The sequence below is a fragment of the Megascapheus bottae genome, chromosome 1 (assembly GCF_031878675.1).
Source record: "Megascapheus bottae isolate mThoBot1 chromosome 1, mThoBot2.hap1, whole genome shotgun sequence".
Classification (NCBI taxonomy): domain Eukaryota; kingdom Metazoa; phylum Chordata; class Mammalia; order Rodentia; family Geomyidae; genus Megascapheus; species Megascapheus bottae.
The window spans coordinates 84,127,823-84,148,815 of NC_143509.1; the positions used below are offsets into that span (position 1 = coordinate 84,127,823).

General features: G+C 34.4%; 1 protein-coding gene across 1 annotated transcript in view; it reads left to right on the forward strand.

Moving 5' to 3' along the window:
• The first annotated feature begins 329 nt into the window (after window positions 1-329).
• Robo1 (roundabout guidance receptor 1) overlaps window positions 330-20,993 on the forward strand; it is a 426,986-nt gene continuing 406,322 nt past the window's right edge. Inside the window, exon 1 of the mRNA XM_090331140.1 lies at window positions 330-471. Within this exon, the coding sequence (XP_090187266.1) occupies window positions 330-471 (142 nt within the window). The remainder of the gene's footprint in view (window positions 472-20,993) is intronic.

Genomic DNA, 20,993 nt, shown 5'->3' on the forward strand with positions numbered 1-20,993 from the left:
TAACAATAAGGTAGGAAATTAGCAATGCTAGCATTCAGCCACCCTGCCCTCTCCCTCCTCCATATGGCCCCTCAGTCGTGCAGGCGGCCTCACAGAGGGCAGTCAGAGCCCTCCGCCAGCTTTGAAGTGCAGGCAAAGGTGCAGGCAGAGAGCAGAGAATTAGGGAAATTAAGGGGAAGAAAGAAATAAAACTCTAAACCATGATGCTGAGACCTTCCCAGGGCTTAGTGTGCCGCAGGAGGGGCGAGGAAGAAGTGTGTTGTGTGTTGTCCTTGTGTGTTTTTTTGTCACATGTGGATTTACTTGTGTCTGGACATGCTGTGATCGAAATGGCAACTACTGTTACTACTGTGACCCCATCAGCAGCTCTGGTGTTGTTTCCGACAGACCCTGAAGACCCAGAGAGGGGCAAAGACAACGGGACGCCAATCCCCACCTCCGATAATGATGACAATTCGCTGGGCTATACAGGTAGAGTCTTTTCTTTTCCCAAATACTCTCTTCCTCCAGAGATCCCCTCCGCCTCCATCCGTCCTCAGCCACCTGTCTAAAATGATCTAACCCCTCCCTGTCCCCAGCTAACAGCCACTACTTCTCCTCCGTTCTCATGTTCCAGACTTCATTCTGTCGCTAGGCCATGTGCAAAAAGTAAACTATTTCAGAAATAGAAATGGCACATGAAAACCGCATTGCCACTTGTTGTTTGCTTGTGTTTCAAGAAAGAGGAATCTGAAACTCTGTTACTACTAGCCTATTTAGAAGGATACATTTTGTTTTTCTTGGAGATTTTTATGTTTGACTTAATTGCTCTCAGGGAAAAAAATAATAATAAAAGTAAGATCAACAGCAGGTAAGTTGGTTTCTACATGATCTCTTTGGTGTTGTCATACATGTAGCCTTACAAGTAACAGAAAGCAAACTTTTAAGGATAAAGCAATTTTTAATGGCTAACATAGCTTTTGATTTTTTTTTGCCTCTTTTTTTTTTCCTCAACCACCTCTGAAGTAAATGCATGTTACATTAGCATTCAAATAACAAATAACAAATTAAGTGAATGAGTAAAGAATAATTTACATTAATTTCTAAGATGATTGATTTGAAACTATGCCAGTGTTTTACCAATAGCCTTTTCAGTACAGTTCTAAATATAACCATATAAATTATGCTTCTAACTCTCTGATTTGAAACTTTAGATAAGGATAGAGAATAGAAGACACGATTGGAGAAAGATGAAATAGGGATCTTGTGTAATATTATTAATTAATTATATCCTTTTCATTAGTCCTTGTTAACAAGGTTCACCATAGCTTTTGCTGTTTCAAGATTTGGATAGTTGGTCTGGGTGAGAGATGGGAGTTAAAAAATCATGAAAATAATGGTGGACTAGTCCAGGCCACTACAATTGAACAGACAACTGTACTAAAAAGAAAGTGATCTAATGGACACATTACACTTGAGATAAAATAATAAACTAATATGTAAAATCATCCTTTCCTGTCTTCACAGAAATATTTCTCTCCCCTTTTACCCAATCTTGGGTTTTACATATTGAAATAATCTTAAAATTGATAACAACTTTATTTTTAATTTTAAATATTATTGTAAAGATGTTGTACAGAGGAGTTACAGTTACATAAGTCAGGGAGGGAGTCACTCCCTCCCTAATTTTCTCCCAGTATTTCTTCTCTAATAGCAACTTTGAAAACCAAGTTTAATACTGTATTTCTCTATTAGTCAAGTTATGCAATTCTCATTCTTTTAATCATTTTTCAAGAAACTGGAAATTCTTGAGGTAAGATGGTAACAAAGTTTGTCTGGTGCATTTTCCAGTCTAAAGTTAGAACAGAATTGTCAATATTATCCTAGTACAAAATACACCAAAAGATTCCATATTATAAAAGAAATTCAAGATAGTGTTGTCTTAAGGATCTCCTCTTTGACAAAGCACTTGTTCTATTGGCTTGTGCTCACCCAATCTAAGCAAGCTGCGCTGTTTAGATATATTAATAGGAGTAGTTCTTTGTCTCCTATGGATTTCACAGAAAGTATATGAAACCAACACACAATTATCTTGGGCCGTTGCATTAAGAGAGTTTATATAATGGTATATAAGACTAAGTGTTACATTATTATTTTCTAATTCTATTTATTCCCCCTTTTGGGTTAATCAGAAGTCAGATTTCAGTTATAAACTATATCATTAGATGAGTTATTGTAAGGTAATAAACCTCTAATATTATCTTTACATTGTACAAGAGAGTTAACTAAAGGAATATAATTCATTGCAGAGGGATTAAAAGGCCAACCTCAGAGTGATATTGTTTCCTGAGTCTATAACATTTTGATATTCTAGTACAAAAAAAACATTTATTCCACATCATTTGTTTCAGGGACTTTTTTGTGGAGCTTCTTCTTTTTTTAAATAGTCATTATTATTTATTAAACACCAAGTACTGACTGCTTTCAGAATTACATTAAGCAACTGAGGTTTATAGTGACATTTGTGGAGCTTCTTTTATCCTGTATAAATTAAATGTGGTGCTATGTCTGGCTTATTTCTCATGTTTACTATAACTTTATTCATTAATACCTCCACTTTTATTAATGAGAAAAATGAAATAGAATATTTTGGCTTCTTGATAACTGTATTAAGAAAGAACTCAATTGGCTCTAAATTTCAGGAATTGTTCAAAGTATTACCTGAAATTACCTTCTGACCTGTTTCCGTGTGTGTGTGTGTGTGTGTGTGTGTGTGTGTGTGTGTGTGTGTGTGTGTGCATGTGAGGTCTTTCTTAAGCCCTCAGACTATTGAGTGAACAAAATCTAAAGTTCATCCCAGAACATTTAGTTCAGAGGAAAGTAATACGGACTTTATGTTCAGAACCAGTTTCATATACTTAATATAAATCATCTATAATACATTAGGAGTTCAGCAGCAAGAACACTGTAAGAAGTAAACACATTTAGCAAACTTTCTTCCCTAACATTATCTGAGTACATAAATATATGTATATATATGGCTATATACATATGAAAGTATGAAACAATTACGTCACCATGGTATTAAAAGTCATATTTCCCATCCTCTTTTTAAAACATTAAATATAGTATAATTATAAGAAATGTTGATCAAAGAGTAGCTTTGATCAAAGCTCTTTATATACATGTTTGGAAATATCATAGTAAATACCTTTGAACAGTTTATATATTCTAATAGAAAGAGAGAATGGAAAGAGAATAATTTCCACATCACACTAATTTATCACTATAAGACACGGCCTGTTCCTCAAGTCATGCAGGATCATAACTGCCAGATTGACCCATGCCAGAAAACCATGGGTCTAAAGTCATCTATGTGAATTTATGTTTTCATTAATGATCTAGTCAACAAATGATAACAGTTGCTACACATATCACATACCATTCTTATCTAAATTGTTTAGATGATTTAGTGGAGAGATCCAGGAAAAAATGCTAATGTGGAGTTCAGAGAAGAAGCATGTACTGATTATTTTTCTTTCTAGTGTCTTTAGATACGGTCGCATAAGGCCCTGTAAGGTTTAAAAATATTTCAGTTGTACTCTTACTGATCAATAAATGCAAAACAATTTCTAAGGTGGCATTATGGTCTGTTATTAAAGTGGACTTGTGCATTATTTATAATGAAATAGACCATTTCCTGTTTAATCAACCATGACATAAATACTGAGGTTATTTAACAGTTCACAGAATATAGCCTTTGTCACAAGAACAAGTTAGAAAGGGTTTCAAATCCGTGGTTTATGGGATCAGAAATATAGCCCAAAGAGCATGAATATGTAAAAATCAATCCCTTTTTCAAGAAACTTCTGAAGAAACACATTGTTTATTGACTACTAGAAGCACATGTGTTATTTCACAAATATGAATGTATGTAATGTGTCTAAGAATACTCACATTTCTGAAATATACACATAATCCATGTGAAATTTACATATTTTACATGCAAATTTTAGTCAACCATACAGGAAAATGTTGAATTTTTAACAGCAAGTAAATACTCAAGAAATAAATGGTAAGGGGGGAAAACAAGATGGTTGGGAAGGGGTTGGGGGACAGAAATGGGGACAAAAGCATGAGAAGGGGTATGAATGTATGAGGAGTAATGTACCTACTATCTGGTGAATGTAACTGTAACCCCTCTATACATTACAATAAAAATAAATAAATTAAAATTTAAAAAGGTAGCTAATCATCTCAATTACATTTTTACAATTTTGAACATAGTAATTATTAATGAAAACTAAACTTTATCCAGTTTCATACATATCAAATAATTCGGTGAATTGCTGTGGACTGTTGAAAATGATGAATAATTTCTATCCTTGATCCCTCTTTCCATACAACAATTTTTTTAATTATGATATAATAAAAATAGAAACCTTCTCCACAGTGGGGAAAGGTATGTCTTAAGAATTAGCCTGTAGGGCCAAGAGTTTAGCCTAGTGGTGGAGTGCCTGCCTTGCATGCACGAAGACCCAGGTTTGATTCCTCAATACCACATACATAGGGGAAAAAAAAAAAAAAAAACTAGAAATGGTGCTGTGGCTCAAGTGGCAGAGTGCTAACCTTGAGGGAAAAGCCCAAGGAGAATGCACAGGCCCTGAGTTCAAGCCCCAGGACTGGCAAAAAAGTAACAAGAATTAGCCTTAATAGTATTCTATTAGAAAGTGCTATATGCAAATTCAAAACCTAAAATAAAAAAACACGTTATTTCTGTTTTGATTCACACAAAATATAGCCACAGAATTCCCAAAATTACAAGGTTGCTTCAAATGGAGATTCTGAAACATGTTTTTGTACACAATTCTATTTACAAGAAAAAAATATTGTTAGACATATATCTTATATGTGAAAAGTATTCTTGACACATTAGTATGTTTGTCTATATGAACACAAGAAGACAAATACAAAACTATATTTTAGATCTCAGTAGCTAACTAAATGGTAACATTGTTTTTCCCCCTGCATTCCTAGCTTCATAGCTTAGTGTATAATGCACACACTTTGATTTTATATATACATCAGTAAAAGCTAATAAAATGCTCCATTTATATATGTGAATTTTTATTTTATTTTTTGAGGGAGAGTAGCTTTACTATCTTCATGTACAGAGGGATCAATACTGCACACTTGACCCAGTTCAGTGACCCAGCTACTTAGCCATCTTTTCACCTCTTCCAGCCTGGCAATTTAATCCACAGATTTTGGACCCCGAACATTGCCTCCCCAGTGACTGCAGATCTCATCATATCTTTGACTGTAATTGGTCCTGCTAGCTTCCACCAGCGTGGCCAGAGATCTTTTGTCCTCAGAGATAAACTGAATGGAAGCAATTGCACGTGAGGTCCCTATTGAGTTGAATGTCCTATCCAATGCCAAAGTTCTTAGGCCTTTTCTCACTTTGAGGATTCACCACTTCCTTGGCCTACTGTTTCTTTATGAAAGCTGTTGTCTAAAGCCCACTTCTTCCCCTTGTCCTTCTTTCCTTTTGGCAGCTTGCACATTGGGAAAGAATGAATTTTTTATCATATTAATAGCAATAACTAGCACTTATTGTTGTTTTGTGTTTGCAAGTAGTTTTTAAGTATTTTTTTTTATACAACAACTCTGAGTTTTTATAATCCTACCTCTCAGGAAAACCTTGATATTAATAGCAAGATGTCAGCTTCAATATTCTCATAGAGAACTACTCTTAAACTAATGGCATATTTCCAATTCCAGAATATTGAATTTAAGTAATTTTGTTTAAGCTTTTTTTTATCTTAACATGTACTTGGGTAAAAAAGCACATCAGGGGCCAGGAGTTTGGCCTAGTGGTAGAGTGCTTGCCTAGCAGCACTCCCAGGTTTGATTCCTTGGTACCACATACTTAGAAAAAGCCGGAAGTGGTGCTAAGGCTTAAGTGGTAGAGCTCTAGACTTGAGTAAAATCCAAGGACAATGCTCAGGCCCTGAGCTTAAGCCCAGGACTGGCAAAAAAAAAAAAAGCACATCAGCCATTCTTCTATGCACTTTAAGTTTGCTCATTCTAATCATATATTCATAATTGTCACAATAATTAATGCATATAATTTTCAAAAATTAAGTAGAACAAAAGTTTTAAGGCAAAATATTAAGTATCTATATCTCTACCTTTGAAATCCTCTCCCTTAAATAACCACATTTTTGGTATTTTGGATAATTTTTTCTGATAATTTTTTATGCTTTTAAATAATGCACATTAATAATACATTTTTCCTCTTTACTGGTACTGAGGTTTAATTTCATCACTTAGTAGGCAATCACTCTAGACCTTGAGCCATACTTATAACCCTTTATTGTGTTAGTTATTTTGAGATAAGGATTTGTGTTTCTGCCTGGGGATCTTTTATATCTGGGATTGTAGATGGGCTGCCATGCCTCATTTATTGGTTGAGATGAGTCAAGCTTTTATATTGCATACAAAATCCACTGTTTCATTTGTGGGTTGGCCCTATAGGTATTGGGGTGATTAAGCAGGTTTTGTCATGGTAACAAGTGAAACAAAAATATAAGAAATATTCCACTCAGGCTTCACACTTCAGAAATATTTTATTCACTATAGTCCTTTCCATTTCCAAGGCAGCAATTTGCTATTTTAACACTGTCTTCCATCATCAGAGTAATGAAATAAAATGAATTATTTTTAAAAAGTGGACAAAAAATTGTTCTCTTTAAAATTTGCACAATTCATTTTCAATTATCCTTCATGCATCAGAAAGCCTGGTATGGTTATGTCACTGTGCATGCCTAGCTTTATAATTGAAAGGGTCAGATATCACTCAGTTTATTGTATGGTTTCTCAGGTTTCTTGGATCAGAGGTCCAATGCTATGACTTCCTACTTGCAAGACAAAATTAGGATTTCAAAAAGATACTTTTTTGCCAAAAGGTCATTACTTTTCTCTAAAGCCTTACAGTAGGTCTGTTATTACTCTTCTACTAGACTTGCAAAATTGCACAATTGGCCTTCCTGAAGTTAATAGCCCAAGTAGCAGAGACTGCTTGATTGTGTACCCTGATCTGCAAGACAGCATTTGCTTTCTCTGAGTCACAGATAAAAGTACTGGTATTATAAGTCACTAAGCTAAAAGGAAGAATAATTCATCTATTTGTGGGATGTATTTCACCCAAATCAGAAGTCAGCCAATATCAATCATATTTGAAAAAAAATAAAGAAGCAGCTATTTGTCTTTTACATTGGAGAAATATGATTGGACTTCCCTAAATTCACAAAGATACTAGGCAGTCCTCTAAACTTATGTGAGATTCACTGAAACTTCCATCCATTAGGAAAGTATGCACTGTATCTCCTTCTTATAACACTCCAAGAGAAATGGAGTTTTCACTCTGTTGGCATAAGATGATAAGTGTGGGGGAGGTAGTAACATAATCATGATCCCAAAGGAAAAAAACAGAGTAGATATTAATATATTAATATAAAATCTAATATTAATATATTTATAAAGTATGATAGTAAATGTGCATTAAAACTGTACCTGTGAGTAAAAAAAAAAGTTATTCTGGTATTGTTCACTTGCTTTGGAGAGAATGCATGTGCCACAATTATAGCTACATTTAATCGGCTGGTGTCTCTGCTAACTTCCCCCAGCTGAGTTGTATCTGAAAATCTTTAACTTGAAATCTCTCCCTCATTTAGTGAGCAGTAACTGCTGTCATTCTCTAAATCCTGCATTTCCTTCTAACAGATTAGAAAAATAATTTTAGCTAAGATAAGAACAAATATTTCCTGGATGTTTTGATTATTTTGTTGATGCTGTTAGTTCATTCTTCCCCACCCCAGACATTGTAGTCAGTTTATTTTTTTATGTTACATGTAGTGGCAATTCTAAAGGGCCAGGAGCATGGCCTAGTGGTAGAGTGTTTGTCTAGCATGCATGAAGCTCTGAGTTTGATTCCTTGGTACATACTCAGAAAAAGGCAGAAGTGGTGCTCTGGCTCAAATGGCAGGGTGTTAGCCTTGAGCAAAAAGTGTCCTAAGATAGTGCCCAGGCCCTGAGTTCAAGCCCCTGGACTGAAAAAAAAGATAACAATCTTCATATAGTGGCAATTCTAAGAGCCTGTTGCCATAAGAAATATGCAGAGGGAATATTGGCCCCTCCTGTAAATTGCTGATTCAATGATGTATTCAAGAATTGTCAAGGCGCATTTGTGGTAGATTTTTAGGCATTCTGACAGATGTGTCTAAGATAAAAGTCTTGACTGATGAAATATAATAAGATCTCCAGGTATGAGTAATATTAATAGTCTGTGTTTTTCTTTACATCAGACATCCTGATGAATGAACCTTCTCTCAGAAGGTAGATAAAGGAAATTATAGGCCATAGCTACTATGGAATCGCACAGACTTTTTTGCAACTATTAGTCACTCTTCAAATTTCAGGGCTCCTCTCTAAGCATATGAACTCAATGATGGAGGATGATCTAGTAACGAGCCAAAAGTCCATGCATTTGCAATATGTAAATGAAGTCAAGTCTTTATACGCAAACCCTCATAGTCTTATCAGATCATATTAAATCATGGCTGTTCCCAATCAAGAAGGTATGGCCACTGCCAGGCTCGGTGGCTCATGCCATCCTAGCTACTCAGGAGGTTGAGATCTGAGGATCAAGATTCAAAGCCAGCTGGGCCACAAAAAGAACCTGAGACTCTTATCTCCAACAACTAGCCTTGATGCTGAGGAGCTCAGGGACAGTGCCCAGGCTGAGTTCAAGACATATGACTAACAACAGCAACAAAAAAGAAGAAGAAGAAGAAGATGAAGAAGAAGAAGAAGAAGAAGAAGAAGAAGAAGAAGAAGAAGAAGAAGAAGAAGAAGAAGAAGAAGAAGAAGAAGAAGAAGAAGAAGAAGAAGAAAGTATGACCATTTATTGACAGCAGAATATCCCTGGACCACCTTCTTCATAAGAGATTTACTTTGTTAGTTGACTGCTTACATTTGGCATTGACTTCTCCTCTCCTTATTACCCACACTTAAGTCAAGACTAACCTGTGCATGATAGTTCTTAACGTCAACTTTGCACAACAGACAAAAAAAACACTGTTGTGTTGTTCAAAGATGTAGGAGCATTTCTCTTGAGTGTCCAGTACTTCTTAGTGTTATTTCAGTGAATATTTTCTAAGCCCTTTGAGGAAGAGTTGGAGAATGGAAAGTATGCTCTAAATTCACAGAGACATTTGTATTATCCCCACCATAACTTCAAAGCAGAAATAAAATGCCATGGATGCAAGCCACATGCATAGTTTAAATTTTACTAATTTTCATCTTTTAAAACAAAGAAAAAATACAAGTAAATTTGTCTTCACAATTTGTATTTTTCTTAACACAATATAGTCAAGGTCTTATTATTTCACCCTATAATCATATGAAACACACACTTGTGATTTTGCTGTCCTTTTTTGCATTATTTTACACATAATAAAATCTTGATTTTTAGATTTCCCAACATGTCAAGTGCTTGATAATCCCATGAATTCTTCCCTCTCTGGTATGCCAAGGAATTTTTGGCATCTAAATCATATTTACTGAAAAGACTATTTGGGTCTAAGTTTCAGTTGTTACAAGCACAGAGCCAGAACCATTTCCAGCTGCTCCAAGGAGTCCTTGAATACCAAATCTGTATTAAATAAAGTAACATTAATAAATCAAGACACTTTAAAATCATTTTTCTTCTTTTCTGATTTAGCACATTTAGAATAGTACTGCCAATAATATTTTCCAAGTTTCTGTTGGCAAAGCACAGTCTACTAAATCTATGACACATTCTACTCCTCTTCCTGATTTTGGTGTGCACCTGTGACATATTGAGCTTGAATCCAGTCCCTTTTCTAGAGATAATGAGGAGCTCTGGTGTAGAGTGTCATGTGTTTTCATATTTTTGACCATGCCAAGAACATGTTTTTACCTGAGCTTCATACAATGGAAGAAAGGACTCTTCTTTCTAGAAAGGGAAATCTAGAGGGCTAGGGAGATAACAAGTGTTCAGATTTTTCTACATCAGTCCTCTGGACAATTTCACATTGAAGGTCCTGTACATTCCCCAGTTAATAATGACACGTTGGATTGAAATTCAGTAGCTCCAATTTAGCAGAGGTGAGACAAATTTTAAGGTATGGTAGCCAGGTAGCTATCAGACAGAAGATATTGTCTATGTACTTGATTATGAGGAGCCCAACATTTGAAACTTAGGTGTAACATTCTGAGAATAATTCAGAAGCAGGAATAAAACCAAGTAGGCCTTCTCTATTTTTATAAATTTTATCATAACCCCTTACAGATTTCAACAGATATGAGATATGGCATTGTCATGTTTCAACCAGGGTCTCATTAACACATGAATTTCATCGTATTCACTCCAAGCATCTTATTCATATCAAGCAAGATATATAAACAGTCCCAGATTCTTGTTGTTGTGAATGAGCCTTCCCCAGACCTTTGTCAGGGAAGAATCTGATATTTTTGTAAGAAAGGCACTGTACATGATAATATAGAGTGTACTTTTCAAAGGCTGGCAGAAGGCATTCTAAATGTTTTATGGTTGCATGCCTTAAATCTGATTTGATATTATCCGATGTATTCCTGTAACAAACTACATAGGGTGCCATAAAATGCATACTTTTGATGTTTTATGAATAAGTTTACAAATTCTAAAAGGAGTAAAATGTCTAGTAAAATTACTAGACTAAGAAAGTAAATTATAACAACAACAAAAAAAGAATCCCTTGCGCTGGGAAAGTGGCTTAGAGGTAGAATGCTTGTCTAGTATACATGAAAACCTGAGTTTGATTCCTCCATACTACATAAACAGAAAAGTCTGGAAGTGGTGCTGTGGCTCACGTGGTATATTCTAGCTTGAGCAAAAAAAAGCTTAGGGTCAGTGTTCGACCCCTGAGTTCAAGCCCCAGAACTGGCAAAATGAATAAATAAATCCTAGTCCCCCCAAAATCCATTTGATTATGTCTTTGGAAAGGAGCCATATTTCATTGACTCCAGAAATTGAGTATTAAATGCCAGATGTGAAGGTTCGTGGCAGAGGCTGAGGCAGGAAGACTCCCTGACTTCATGGTCAGGGAGTTGTAAACCAGCCTGAATGACAGACCACAGAGTATTGGTTGTCCAGCATTGGATTTCTAAATGCTCTACCATTTAAGCCACACACATCGTCTTTTTGGTTGTTGTTATTGTTTATTTTTCAGATAGGGTCTCATGCTTTTGCCCATTTTGACCTCAACTCAAAATCCTGTCTTTCCATGGTAGATAGGATTAAAGGCTATGACACCATGGCCAGATGGTTGTCCCACAGGTCTTGCTAATTTTCATCATACTGATTTCAAATTCCAACCCTCCTCTCCCACCTCATTTATCTGGAAATACAGATATGTATCACCATATGCAACAAACACCCCGTTAGGCTGGAGTTTCCCCAGTCAAAGAATGAACTTGGAATTAATTTATTAATTCTTAAAGTTTAAAATGTCCCCTGTTCACATTCACTGTAATAGCTTACATCTACAAAAGCATGGAGCTCTGTTTGCTTGGCCACCACAGTTCTGCAAAGTTTTTTTTTGTTCTATTTTTGTATAAGAAGAAACAATGACTGTGAAATTACAGAGATTTCTCTGATTTGACAGAGAAATTCAGACATTATAGACTCTGTTCCCAGTTGCTTTTCATAGGAATATAGCAGTCATGTATTATTAATAATTGCAAAGTCAGCATGTCTTCACCTTCAAATTACCCCAGTTATCCAATTAACCCGTGCTTAGTTATATAGCCTTCAGTGCTTCATTTTAAGAACCGACTAATGAATTTCAGTATAAATGATTGTACAAGTGGGACACAAAGGTCACCGAAAAATGGTACATTTCATAACCACTGTTACATAAAAGGCTCTTTCTTCTCCCAAAATCAATTTTAAAGATTGAAGTCACAGTAGTACCATCATAGATTTTAATTCCAGTGATAGTCAGTGAGTTCCAATAAAAATATTGAAAACTAATAATGCTTTATCCATTTCTCAAGTATGAGACCTTAATTTTGCAGATAAAATAAGGCAGCCATACATATAGAATTACATAAATAAACACAGACACACACATACCACAGTTAATGATATACACTAAGTTTAGGAAGCTACCAAATTCCTTTACTTATTATAGAGTCATTCTGCATCTCATGTGCAATGCTAACATTAGCCTCCTAAAACTGATATAAAAGTGAAGGTTAAAATTACTCTAAATTGACACAACTATGTTACAATAAAATTAAAAGAACTGTTTTCTGAGCCCTATTTCTTATTAAAGATGCTTTTGATGGTGGTGTGATTTTAGTGATCATTCCAATTGATATGACTTGTTTCTTAAAGATCTAGCCAGAAAAAAAACAATAAATGATCTTTTATCCAAAAAGAATCAAATATAATTTAAATGAAATACAATTTAAAATTCAAATACAATTGCAATGTTTTCAACTTAAAAAACACTGAATGAAACATACAAAAACTCTACAGAGCTAAATTGCCATTTCTAGAAGAGGGTTTTCCACATTAGGGAACATGTTCAGAATAGAAGCATTCAGACTATTCACTCTTTAATCAGAACACTGTTCTGCAATAACTAGTGATATGGTACCTCATTCACCATAGCCTTAATATACAGGTAGGGCCTTTGAGCTTTGTCCTCTTCTCTTGTTTATCTATCTCAAACCTCCACTAATGACAGTTATTGTGAAAAGAGAAATCCACAATTTCACCCAATAATTAGACAATTACCTCCCTTGAAATTTTAACAGAAAAATTGCTAGAAAAAATTAGTTATTAAAATTGTGTCTTAAAGTAATAAATTTATCTAGTACTTAATTCCGAGGGAAGAGTTAGTATGAATGTGTTCGCTTTGTAAAAAGTAATTGAATAGACATTAAGGTATGTTACTGATGTCTGGAAGTAAGGAAGTGAACAAGTGAAGGCTGAGGGAAAAAAGTTAAACCAAAGCCACCATGAAATTACAGAAGCATGGGCTTTTCAACAAGTATTACTGCCCACTGCTTCTACCATCTCCCATGAATTAGATGTTTACAATGATGTAACAGGGGGTTCTTCCTGTGTATCAAAAAAGCAAATGAAATGGCTGGTCAAAATCAATCATTTCAGTCACTTATACCATAGAACTTAAATTTGTCTTAAAGAAACTTGTCACAATCAACCAATGCAGGTAAAAAAGAAAGTAATTTTTTTAATTGTTTTGTTTTGGGGTGTGTGTGTGTGTGTGTGTGTGTGTGTGTGTGGTGCACTACTACTGATTGGAGCTTGAACTCAGAGAGTCTCTTGATCTTACGTAGGTTTTCACTACACCACTTGGGTCATACCTCCAGTTCCTTTCAAATTCGTTCACCATGGCTAGCTTCCAACTGTAATCTTCAGATCTCAGCCTTCTTGCCTGTTTAGTAGCTAGGATCATACTGGTGCCCAGAAGAATAAAGTAAACTGCACATAAACTATGGTTTATTTTTATATCGTATTATTTTCTGGTGAGGAATCGTTTGATCATTTTAACTGTGTTCTGCTACAATGGGTGTAATTTGTGTATTGCCAAATTCAAGGGAATTTTTTAGTTGGTTTTAAAATTATCCTTACTTTGGGCCAGGAGTTTGGCCTAGTGGTAGAGTGCTTGCCTAGCATGCATGAATACCCGCGTTCGATTCCTCCGTACCACATACATAGAAAAAAGTCGGAAGTGGTGCTGAGGCTCAAGTGTCTAGCCTTGAGAAAGTCCAAGGACAGTGCTCAAGCCCAAGCCCAAGACTGGCAAAAAAAAATTATCCTTCTTTATTTTTACTAGATTAAAAATATAAAATATGGTAACTATTCACAACTTCTCAGAGTGCTGTCAATTCCTAAACTTCATTTACATAAACAGTACTAAAAGTTTTAGATATTATAACAGTTATGGATATAACACAATTTTCCAGATATGTGAACCCAGATTTCTTCATCCTCAAATGGTAACTCATCTGTGGCTAGAAATTCTCCTGTCTGTATCTCATTTTTTCCATATATTTTATTGTAATTAATAGAAGGGTTACATTATATTCACCAGATGGAAGGTGCATTATTTCACAAACATTGATATCCTTTCTCATGTCTTGGTCCCCATTTCCCTCCCCCCACTCCCACCCCTCATCTTGTTTTCCCCTCTTCCCTATCCTATTTCAAATAACCAAATACACATATATACAATATATCAGACAACCTGGTGAAATGCTGTAACAATATGAGATAACCAAGGGACAGCAAAAGAGATGAGAGATAACAGTACATTAAGGACAACTATCACTCATTATATGGCTTTTGTTTCTATATCCTGGAGGTCCTTTCATTTAGTGTCATACTATATGGCCTATGTTTCTAAGTTTTGCTTTATTGTAACCCTCTTCTAGGAGAGCCCAAGGTTTCTACTGATTATGACAAATGAGGGAAACCATCGAGCTTATGTTCCTTTGAGTCTGGCTTACTTCACTTAATATGATTTTTTTCTAAGTCTTTCCATTTCCTTACAAATGGGGCGATGTCATTCTTTCTGACAGCCACATAGAATTTCATTATGTGAGATACCGACAAGCTGTTTTCCAACAATACCTTCACGAGAAAATCTCTTGCAAAATTCTATGTACATGATAACGGTTTGTAATTTTATGTTGCAAGTGACATACTCTATGTGCATATATATTAAATTTCTTTCTATTTTTTGATATTTGTATGAAGTGTTTGTAACCTAATAATCCGTCTATGAATATCATGATAATTTTAGTAATAATGTACTCTGTCATTCATAACTACTACTAATGAAAAAGTAGACTAGTAAGCATTGAATGTGTGCTTAGGATTTAGTCCTTGCTTAAAACTTTAGGTCTTTACAAAAGTAATTTATTCTTAAACAATGAATGAAATAGTCATGTTACCTTAAATTCATATAATACATGAATAAAATGCTAATAAAAATTCAGTTCTTTGTGTATTTCAGAATCTGTTCCATATTATCCAAATAGAATGGTTCATCTCAATGATTTTTTTTCTGATGGAAAAAAACTATTTGAATCAATTAACATTCATTAAACACATTGCCAAGTTAATGAAGCTCTGAGAATGCAATATCATGATAATAAAATTGAACTGGAAAATAATAAAAAATAATTTAACTTTATGTTTCCCAGAGGAAGCTCATAAATGGTAAATATAGTAAATCTCTGATTATATATATATGCTTTAAAAGATCCCTTAACTAGCATTCATAACTTTAGACTCAGACAACATACTCCTTTTATTTTTACATAGAACACTTGTTTATTAAAAGGGAATAGCTATTAGAATATTTTAATAAAGCAAAATTATCAGAACAATATTTTTCAGAAGTGATTTCAAGCAAGATATCCAAACATACAAACTGTAATGTTTTTACTGTACTAAATATATCCAATCTTTAAAGGTAAAAAAGAAGCTCCTATATCTACATTACCTTACTTCAAGTTTACCAAACAAGGCAGGAAGGACAATACAAGTTTTTTAATTTTCTGAAGACTGCTATCTACTAACAGCGACAACCCATTATACTGAAAGAATAGTTTCCCGGAGCAGACACTCAGCAGGAACTGTATAAATATCATTTGATATCATGAGCAATACTGTTCTGAAATATGCTGGCATCTTTCTGGTCTTCCTTATACGTTACTCTTTCTTATAAGTTAAGACACTGGGGCACTTCTTCCAATGTTTTCATCATTCTTCCAAAGTCATTGTTTCCAAGTTTTGTTGTTTTTTTTTTGAATGATATAACTGGGCCTGAGCTTGTAGCCTAGTGGTAGAGTGCTCATCTAGCATGTATGAAGCTGTGGGTTTGATTCCTTGGCACCACATACACAGAAAAGGCCAGAAATGACACTATGACTCACATGGCATAGAACTAGCCTTGAGCAAAAATTGTTCATAGTGCCCAGGCCCTGAGTTCAAACCCCAGGACTGGCAAAAATAAAGAAGAAAAAAATGACATAACCATAAGAGTTTAATGGTATCAATATCAATATAACATTGGAGAGCATTCTTCATTACTTTTTGTTGTAGACATGCAATGCATGAGGTAACATGGATTGTGAATTCTAAATTAGATCAAAAAATACTTCTTTATTCATAGAGGGGTTAATTAGACTTCTTGAATTCCCTTCCAGAATGAGTACAACACTCTATACTCCAAGTGGTTCATGGGCTTTCCATCTAACTGAAGGATGTTCGTATTTTGTATGTCACTTTGTCTCTTTTCTCTGAGTAGTGGCTGGGGAAATCACTTAGACGCTTTTTCTATTACTTGATATATACTTCATTCATTTTTCTCTTACAATCCTTGATCTTTTTCTGCTGGTGTCCAGAAAATCATGGTGAATTTTTTTTTATTTTATTTTATTTTCCAGTCCTGGGCTTGAGCTCAGGGCTTGAGCACTGTCCTTGGCCTTTCTCAAGGCTAGCACTCTACCACTTGAGCCTCAGCACCACTTCCGGCTTTTTGCCATGTATGTGGGGCATCGAGGACTCGAACCTGGGTCTTCATGCATGCTAGGCAAGCACTCTACCACTAGGCCAAACTCCCGGCCCATTCATGGTGAATTTTAACCATTGTAAAAAAATAATTTCATTATTTATCCATTATCTTTCTCCTTGATATTGCAAACAGAAGACCTTCCATCTTCATGCAGTTAAATTCACAGTATTTTGTCTTATGGATTTGACTTTTAATTAGTTTAGTACATGTTAAGGTCTATTTTGCAATTTATTGTGTTTTGTTTGTGTTTTTGTTTTTGATCATGGGGCTTGAACTCTGGGCCTGGGTGCTGTCCCTGAGCTCTTCAGCTCAAGTCTACCATCCTATCCCTTGAGACACAGTGCCACTTCCAGATTTCTAGTGGTTAATTAGAGATAAGTCTCACAATTTTCAGTGCCTGAGCTGGCTTTGAACTGCAGTCGTCAGATCTCAGCCTCCTGAGTAGCTAGGATTGCAGGAGTGAGCCACAATGTATTTTTAATGTAACTTAATTTCTATAAAAAATAATCTAAAAAAACATACATTTTCCCATTGGTAGCAACTTTAGCTTGATCCTAGTGCCATACATGCACCTGTATGCCTCCAAATTATCTATTCTGATACCCTGATCTCTGTGTCTGTTTTAAGTAGTTTTTTATGGATAGGGCTTTGTTATGTTCTTCAAATAAAATGAAGGATTTTCTTTAATATCTCTATTAGATACCCAACCACAAGCATGGATTATGTTTCCATTAATCAAAGTCATGTAATAAAGTGGCCTTGAGAGAAGCAAGCTCTCTATTTATAGAATGAGATTAATAATACCTAATTTATATAACTGCAATTTTGTGAGAGGTGAGAAAATATTAGGAGTTGTACATATGACCTTGTCCATGTCAGGAAAGTGCTCTATTGCTTGAGTCAGACATCAGTCCTTTAATTATATTTTGTTTTGATATTGTGTTAGCACCTTACACCTGACTGACTTTCCCCATGATGGATGCACACTTACTTGAATATCCTCCCAAGTAGATAGTCTTCACTGTCATGCCTGGCTAGCAATTTATTTTGATCAAATAGTAACCCAATAAACATTAATAGAAAAAGAAAAAAATATTCAGAAGACTCTAAACCAGGTGTCTGTTCTTATTAAAGAATAGTGATTAACTGCACAGAATTATATTCATGCATCTGTTTGATGAGAGTTAACATCCAACACAAATTTTGGATATTTTTATTAATGAACAATAATTAGCACAAAGTAAATTTTCACATTATAATTATTTGTTATGTTCAGAAATGTAATTGGTGGAGACAGTGTCACTGATCAAGATACACTGTACTCATAAACTGACATGTTGAGTTGAAACTCCTTTGTACAATTAAGGTGTTAAGAAAAGGAAATAGACTAACTTCATGTGACCTACTTTCTACTAATTCAAGCTTCATTATGTAATGATCATGAGTCAATCTACATTTACCTGATAGGTCAGAAAACTAGACACAAATTTTAGAAATCCTTCATAAGACAAATATTTTCATTTTTCTTCTCTAGAAAATAATGTGGACTGGCTTCATAATTATTAAGAGGTTTTTTTCAGTCCAATGACAATTAAATAACAGAAAATCAAAATGAGGAACTTTTTCTTTCTTTTCAATTGTAAAGTTTATGTATGGAGTAATTACAGTTATATAAGTCAGTTAATAAATATAATTCTTTTTGAACAGAATCAACTCTTCCTTCACTTTCTCTCCGTTTTTCTGTCCTGACTCCCCTCCCTAACAATTTGTACAGCTCATTTTCAACATAGTTTCCTACTGAGTATCACTGATGAATTAATTCACCCTTTGTCTCACCATTTCTATGCTCCCCACTACCTTATCCAAACAGATAAAGTTCATTACAAGACAAAAGGTACAGAAGCAGAAACAGCAACCAAAAGAGGGAAAAGGAGCAAAATAACAAAGAACCTCTTGTTTCCATTTCTTGGAGAAAGATAAACATCATTTTATATGATCATATATCCATAGATATTGAGCCTCTATGATCATCTCCTATGCCTTTCTTTGATCTCACTGTGTGAATTCTTAGAGTCCTATATAATTTATCATGTTAAAGTGTATGTCTTTTTTTGTCTTTTACCATCCTGTAGATTTATATACATTTTGCTAGTTATTACAAATGAGGGAAGCCATACAGCCTATATTTCTTTGGCTTGCTTCACTTAATGTAATTTTCCCCATCTTTCCATTTCCTTATGAGGAGGCATTGACATTCTTTCTGGGAAAACCACAGAACTCCACTGTGTATATATGCCACAATTTCTTTTTTTTTTAACTGTTTCTCAATATTTTTATTTTTTTAATATTTTTATTGTAATTAATTAAAGGGTTACATGATATTCAGCAGATAGAAGGTGCATTAATTCACATACATTGATACCCTTTCACATGTCTTGGTACCCATTGCCACAATTTCTTGATCCATTCATCCCAGGGATATCTGGGCTGATCCCTTATCTTGGCTATCAAAAACAGTGCTTCAATGATCATGGTTGTGCTGATAACTTTAGTGTGCCCTTATTTGTTGTCTATTAAAACTGGATTTTGGTGTTGCTTAAATACCTAAAAGGATTTGATCTTACCCAGAGTAGGTAACATCAGCAAGGTTCAGATTTATCAACCTTGTTCACATTACCTTGGCCTTCTAACCATCATAAGTTCCTGACCAAATGCTGGAAATTAATTTTAAATTAAAAAGTATTTTATTTATTCATAACCTTCATTGTCTTTAACTGAGGCTGAAGTCCATAAATTAAAGTAATGCGAAATTTGCTTTGACAATTTAAGAGGCAAAGGAATTCTCACCTACAATCTTAATAAATGTACTTTTAAAATGTATAATATATATGTATGTATATATATGCATGAATATCTGTGTGTATTTATTGATTGATCCATTTTTCTTGCCCACTTTTGTAGGGAAGTCTAAGTGATAAAGATACAATTTATTATTAAACATTGATAATATGGGGAGAAATAATGCATCTCCAGTCTGACTTTACTGTTAGTTTTTTTTAGAGCCTGCCATGGAAAATATACCAAGGTGGAAGAATTTTAGCAAATCCATAGGACTCTGCTCTGGTAAACTGCTTACTTAACAAAAAGCATCCATTTGTTTAAACTAAGGTCACCCTTCCTTTATTACAGTAATTACTGCCTTTCAACTAGAGATAATGTGCTTGATTTTCAAGTATGTGTGAATCCTATCTCTTAGGAGTCACCTAACCTCAGTCAATAATGCAGAAATTGACCTAGCACTGGTGTGTTAGTTCTATTTATCAATCTAATAGTATCTAATTCTTACTATAAGCCTTAGTCTGAATTCATTGTTCTTATTTTGTTTTCCTCTTTTTTTTAAATTTTGGTACTCAATTGTTATGGAGACTTAAATATAAAAAATGCATAATATTAGTAAGTCTAATAAACTAAATCTAGTACATGTAAACTATGCATTAGGATAAGTGTACTTGCTTACTAAATTGAATGTGATCATGTCTGATTGTACACATCATATCAAATTATGTTAGGACCACCTTTTCAATAATTTTAATTTTTCCTGTTGCTTTGTCATTAAGTGCATATTATATCTTTATTCAAGGCCACTAAGTATTTACAGCCACTAATTTCATATTCATATATAGTAAACTACTCTTAATTACAAAAATCATTCAAAGCTCCTTGAGAGAAAACTTGAAAACAATACTCATTGTAAATAATAAATACTTTCAATCAAGCGCAAACTAACACAGTGATTTTTATGTACTTGTCTTTTTAGACATACACATCTGTGTCAGTGGATTTTGTTCAATAATAACTCCCCAAGAATAGTTTAAGTTCCTTCAAAGAGAAGCAAAAATAATTTCCTAAAGATCTTATCAATTCCTTTTTAAAATTTCATTGTTTATTTCAACCAATTATTGATCAAGTTTATAACTACTATATATTTAGTAACTCAGTTTAATCTTACATAAAAGGGACTTACGTAAATTGGCAAACAGACTTATTTAGTGTAGCTGTGCTTCCTTCCTAGAAGAGCTAAAATGAAATGTTCCTCTAATTCATGTTTCATAACTACAAATGATGTTAGATAAGTTGAATTTCACCTTTATGATTGAAAACCTTGGTCTTGCAGAACTTCTTGATGACATCACATAGCATGGTACTAGGATATGGGCCATGCTTTGCAAATATGTATAAAAGGAAAGTGTTATCTGCAATAAACTGTATACTCTTTCCATTTGAAAATTTAATATCAATCTATATGGCACCTATACACAGCTGTTAGAA